Source organism: Priapulus caudatus, unplaced genomic scaffold, assembly GCF_000485595.1.
Source record: "Priapulus caudatus unplaced genomic scaffold, Priapulus_caudatus-5.0.1 Scaffold472, whole genome shotgun sequence".
Classification (NCBI taxonomy): Eukaryota; Metazoa; Priapulida; class Priapulimorpha; order Priapulimorphida; family Priapulidae; genus Priapulus; species Priapulus caudatus.
The window spans coordinates 142463-143078 of record NW_014577533.1 but is presented as its reverse complement, the minus strand read 5'-3'; the positions used below and the strand labels follow the sequence as shown (position 1 = coordinate 143078).

The 616-nt window shown below is 59.7% G+C and overlaps 1 protein-coding gene across 1 annotated transcript in view; it reads left to right on the top strand.

The window, feature by feature from the left end:
* The first annotated feature begins 270 nt into the window (after positions 1–270).
* Positions 271–616, top strand: part of LOC106810783 — a 21661-nt gene continuing 21315 nt past the window's right edge. Inside the window, exon 1 of the mRNA XM_014814229.1 lies at positions 271–511. Within this exon, the coding sequence (XP_014669715.1) occupies positions 357–511 (155 nt within the window). The 5' untranslated portion in view covers positions 271–356. The remainder of the gene's footprint in view (positions 512–616) is intronic.

Here is a 616-nt window from a genome sequence, read left to right as displayed (position 1 = left end):
AGCAGCAGCTGAGCTCCGGCTCGCTTCTTCACCATCGCTTGCCACATCGATTTCGCCTGTCCGAGATATCTCCGCTGACAACCGCCGCCGCCACCGCAGCAGCAGCAGCAGCAGCAGCAGTAGTAGTAGTAGTTGCGGCAGCACCATCACCACCACCAGCAGCAGTAGCAGCAGCGGCGGCTGCAGCAGTAGCAGCAGCAGCAGCAGCAGTAGCAGCAGCACTAGCAGTAGCAGCAGTAGTAGCAGCACCGTCGCTACCAACAGCAGCAGTAGTAGCAGTAGCAGCAGAGCCCGCACCGCGGAGTACAGCAGAGCAGCGAGCAGCGAAAGCAGGCTCGGCAGCAGAGCCGATCACCATGGCGTATCTAAACTACACGACCGAGGTGTATCCAGGAGCCGAGTCGATCTTCCCAAACACAGCCTACCCTGAGCGGCTATCCTTCGACAGATCGCCGCAGTCGTCCTTCCGCCGGAAGAAGACGCGGCGAGCGAGAATGACGACAAGCGCTCGGTGAGCCAGGGTAGTGTGTGTGCGTGTGTGTGTGCGTGTGTGTGTGTGTGTGTGTGTGTGTGTGTGTGTGTGTGCGTGTGTGTGTGTGTGTGTGTGTGTGTGTGT